The sequence below is a fragment of the Capsicum annuum genome, unplaced genomic scaffold, assembly GCF_002878395.1.
Source record: "Capsicum annuum cultivar UCD-10X-F1 unplaced genomic scaffold, UCD10Xv1.1 ctg3285, whole genome shotgun sequence".
Lineage (NCBI taxonomy): Eukaryota > Viridiplantae > Streptophyta > Magnoliopsida > Solanales > Solanaceae > Capsicum > Capsicum annuum.
Genome location: NW_025839587.1, coordinates 1 through 3971, shown reverse-complemented (window position 1 = coordinate 3971; position 3971 = coordinate 1). Strand labels below are relative to the sequence as shown.

The 3971-nt window shown below is 38.0% G+C and overlaps 1 protein-coding gene across 2 annotated transcripts; it reads right to left on the bottom strand.

Annotated features, from left to right (window-relative positions):
- Nucleotides 1–201: 201 nt before the first annotated feature.
- Nucleotides 202–3820, bottom strand: LOC124891258. Of its 2 annotated transcripts, XR_007049600.1 has the most exons (5): nt 3371–3797; nt 1227–1331; nt 985–1125; nt 716–890; nt 202–579 (listed from the first exon to the last, which is right to left on the bottom strand). XR_007049600.1 is itself a non-coding variant. In XM_047403054.1 (4 exons), the coding sequence occupies exons 1-3, from the start codon at nt 3494–3496 to the stop codon at nt 768–770; spliced, it is 390 nt and encodes a 129-aa protein (XP_047259010.1). In that variant the 5' UTR covers nt 3497–3820; the 3' UTR covers nt 202–579; nt 716–767. The 2 variants fall into 2 exon arrangements, 1 of the variants encoding a protein (XP_047259010.1); XM_047403054.1 differs by lacking the exon at nt 1227–1331 and having other exon boundaries at nt 3371–3820.
- Nucleotides 3821–3971: the final 151 nt, after the last annotated feature.

Here is a 3971-nt window from a genome sequence, read left to right as displayed (position 1 = left end):
TAATTATCTATCCGACCTATATACAGACAGATCTATTATCAATCCGATAAATGAGAATTTTCAATTTTACCTATTTCATTCATATGGCTTAAAAAAAACTCGGGTTACCCCCTAACCAACACGATCGATGTAATAGGTCGTCAAGAGTGTGCCAAAGAAGCTTTTCCCAAAATTCACTTTGGCGATTGCAAACCCCATCGATCCATAGGCTAACACACACAATAAATCGCAAAAGAATATTCAGTGTTTCAAATTTCGCTCATGTGGCTTAAAAAATCTCCGCCAACCCCCCAAACCAACACAATCCGTATGCTAATTAACACAAATAAAAAATTCCCAAAAATCCTTAGTTTTTAGTATTTTGCTCATATGGCTAAAAAAAAACCTCCCCCTCCTCCCAAAAAAAAAAACGTTACATTTAATTAGTTGTTAGGTGAGCGCCCAAGAAATTTTGCTCAAAACGCACTCCGACGATCGAACCCCCTATTGATCCATAGGTTAACGCAAAACTAAAGCGTGAATCCGAGCCAAAACGATGCACAGACTTCACATCCACTATATGCCCAAGGCTCCATTTGCCTACATAAAAGCACAAGAGAGTTAGTATAAGAATTAAAAATAAACCAAAGGAAGAAGGAATTACTAGATGAACTTGACAAAACAAAAATGAGTTTCATAATGTGATGCAGAATGTATAGCAGATTTCATTCATTACCCTTGGCCTAACGATTGAGAAATGCAAAGATCCACCCATACGCCTCACCACTTTAGCTTGAAAATATTCCTTCATTCTCGCCATTGGTAACCGTAAAGGTAACATAGAAAATTAAGTATGTGCCGCACTCATCTCGATTAACCTTGAGAATCTCATTGACCTCATATTTAGTTTCCTAAATTGAATACACAGGAGCTTTGTCAGCTTTCTGGAGAAAACAAGGAAAAAGAACAAGTAGAAAGACAATGGCAAGTGTGACTGGAGCATACAAATCTCTCATTGTACTGCTTAAATGCCTCTGCAGCATAACCCTTCATCTTCTCAACATTATCAGGAATTTTCAAGTAGTTTGGACTGGGGAATACGGTAGTCGCTGGAAAATGACCAGGATAATCTTTAATGTCGAATCCCTATCGGAGTAAAAGTCAACCAATTAGAGACAAATATCGCATACTGCAACCAATATGTTCTTGTAAGAAATAAGCTTTGGAATAAAATGCAGAAGTCATACCAGACAAGCATCCAAGAATGTATTTGCTTGTAAGTACCACTTAAAATGGTGTTGTTTTTCGCATTTGGTTTATTTTTATTAGCATACCCACTCTTTCCCGCGATTCTGATATAAGCAAGCATATCAGAACACTATTAACTACAAGAGAAACTAGATTATATGACAGAAATTGTACAATAAAAAGGAGAACGGGAAAGCCATGAATATCTGTATATAAATATAAAGGTGGAAAGACAGGCCAAATTGATTCAGTCATATCCAAGAACTCTTTCATGGAACAAGAGTACAGATTGTTGCTCATGGAATGAAGTTCATTGTGACGAGAAGGCGGGACAAGTAATTGAGTTTGACCTCATTTGCGGCGGACTTCAAGGCAAATTTCATTCCAACAGTAGCCTGTTTCAGCTCTCCAGTCTCAAAAGGCTTGATTTATCTTATAATTATTTCTCTGGATCGCTCGTTTCACCTAAATTTGGTAAGTTTTCTAGCTTGACACATCTTGATTTGTCGCGTCAAGTTTTACAGGTCTAATCCCAGTAGAAATCTCTCGCCTTTCTAAATTATATGTTCTTCGTATATGGACTCGCGATCCATATGGGCTTACACTCGGGCCTTACGACTTTGAACTACTCCTTAAGAACTTGACCCAATTAACAGAACTTGAACTTGAGCTTGAGCTCGAGGAGTACTAAAAGTTCTGTTGAAGCAAATGCTTGAAAAGTACACACAAGTTCGAGTCCTCTTCCAACTTCCATTCAACTTCAAATGATATATATCAACGGGATAATTTTTCCTTTAACGATATCACGTTGCTTTGTCTCCTACTGTTCACTTATCCTAACTCTGTAGATATTTACTCCGAGATTGTAATAGAAAGTTTGCTGCAATTGGATTCAAATCAGTTGATAGTATGAGGTAAAGTAATGGAAAAAATATATATATCAAGTCAATGCACGAGTCGTTGCCCAAAAATCAAAGAATACTGGAAAATATAAAAAAATATCCAAATTTTCAAGTCAAGACACTGCATAGAAAGGTCCAAACTTAATATAATGTTGTTTGATAATTTTCTGTCGAAAATGTCACAGTCCCAGGTCTCTGCTAGTCGTCTAGACCCTATTTCCACGCACAATAACTATCCTACATAGTGCAGAACAATTCACTTTGAGAATATTATCTCTAACAATAATTTTCTAATCAATTTAAATTCTCAGAGGGGAGAGAAAAGTCTGTAAGCGTGATAATTGGTGGGTAGACCTTGACTAAAACTTCCTATGTCAAAATCAAGATGAGAACTCTCATTTAATGAACAAGATTATATACCTAATGGAGAGGCGAGACCAGATATTGAAACATGAAATGCCCTGTGTTTTCATCTTACCCATATAACTACGTTGAATTGGCGAGATTATAGAGGTTTTTTTTTCTTTTCAGATACCCGTGGTGTTTGGGTCACCTCGACTAATTTCACGTCGTGCCATCTCCCACCAACAACAGTTGATACCCTGGTAATTCTGTCCACTAAGGCTAAAACAGATGGGAAGAAATAACTACCTAGGTCTCTATTGGGAATTGAACGTGAGACCTCATGGTGCTCAACCCAACTTTATCGAACCGTGATGTGTAAACACTAAAAACAGAGCAAATAAACCTAGTGTAATCCCACATGTGGTTTCACAATAAGTAACACAAAGAGAACCAACAACAACAACAACAACAATAACAATATACCCAGTGTATTCCCACACGTGGGGTCTGGGGAGGGTAGAGTGTACGCAGACCATACCACTACTTCAGGTGAAGTAGAGAGGCTGTTTCCGATAGACCCCGGCTTAGAACCGATAACAGTATAACAAACACAAAAGATAAGTGCATATAAACTAGTACGGTATGCCAAATAAACTAACACCGCTAGCAACAAGATAATACTACAACCACAAGATAATACTAACACCTATCTAACCAAAATCATAGACATCACACAACACCACAAATAAGAATCTAAGACACAAGAGAACGCTCTCTTACTGTTACCGACGCACTCCCAGCCCCTAACCCTCTACCCTAAGAGGCGTCCTTCACACCTTCCTATCAAGGATAAACACAAAGAGTATATATAATTTGATGAAAATAAACATAGATACCTGACTCTCATTGAGCTGTTGCAAATACTTGTTCCAGCAATCTTTATCAATCACATACTCCTCATCATCTGACTCTGAATCTGGCATATTAATCTTGCAGAAACATTTTGTATAATCATGCTCCATTGGTAAAGGCTCCAATCTTACGTAGCCGCTCGATGCATCACCTTCCTCCTCCTCCTCCTCATTAACCTTTTGCTTCTTTGCCTCCGACTCCAAATCCGAATCTGACTCTGAATCGGATTCTGACTCGCTCGAGAATCCAAAATCACCTGTGTAGATTCCGTCCTCAAGTGAAGGCTCGGAATCTGATTCACTCGAGGAATCAGATTCCGATTCACTTGGCTGCGGCAGCCAAGTTTACGGTGGTGGCAAGCCAGGACTCATGACGAAAAATTGACAAGCTGCAAAACTTATATTTGATATTTTTTTTACGTAACAACCCTACTTATACTCCATCTTAACCTACATTAAATATATATCAAACCTTAGAGCAAATGTCAATGGCGATTTTGGTCCTTGTGTTATAAGTTTATTCTAGTTTTGGTCCTTGTATTATTCAACTAAGCAAAATTAACATGCAATTAATATAAACGTGCGA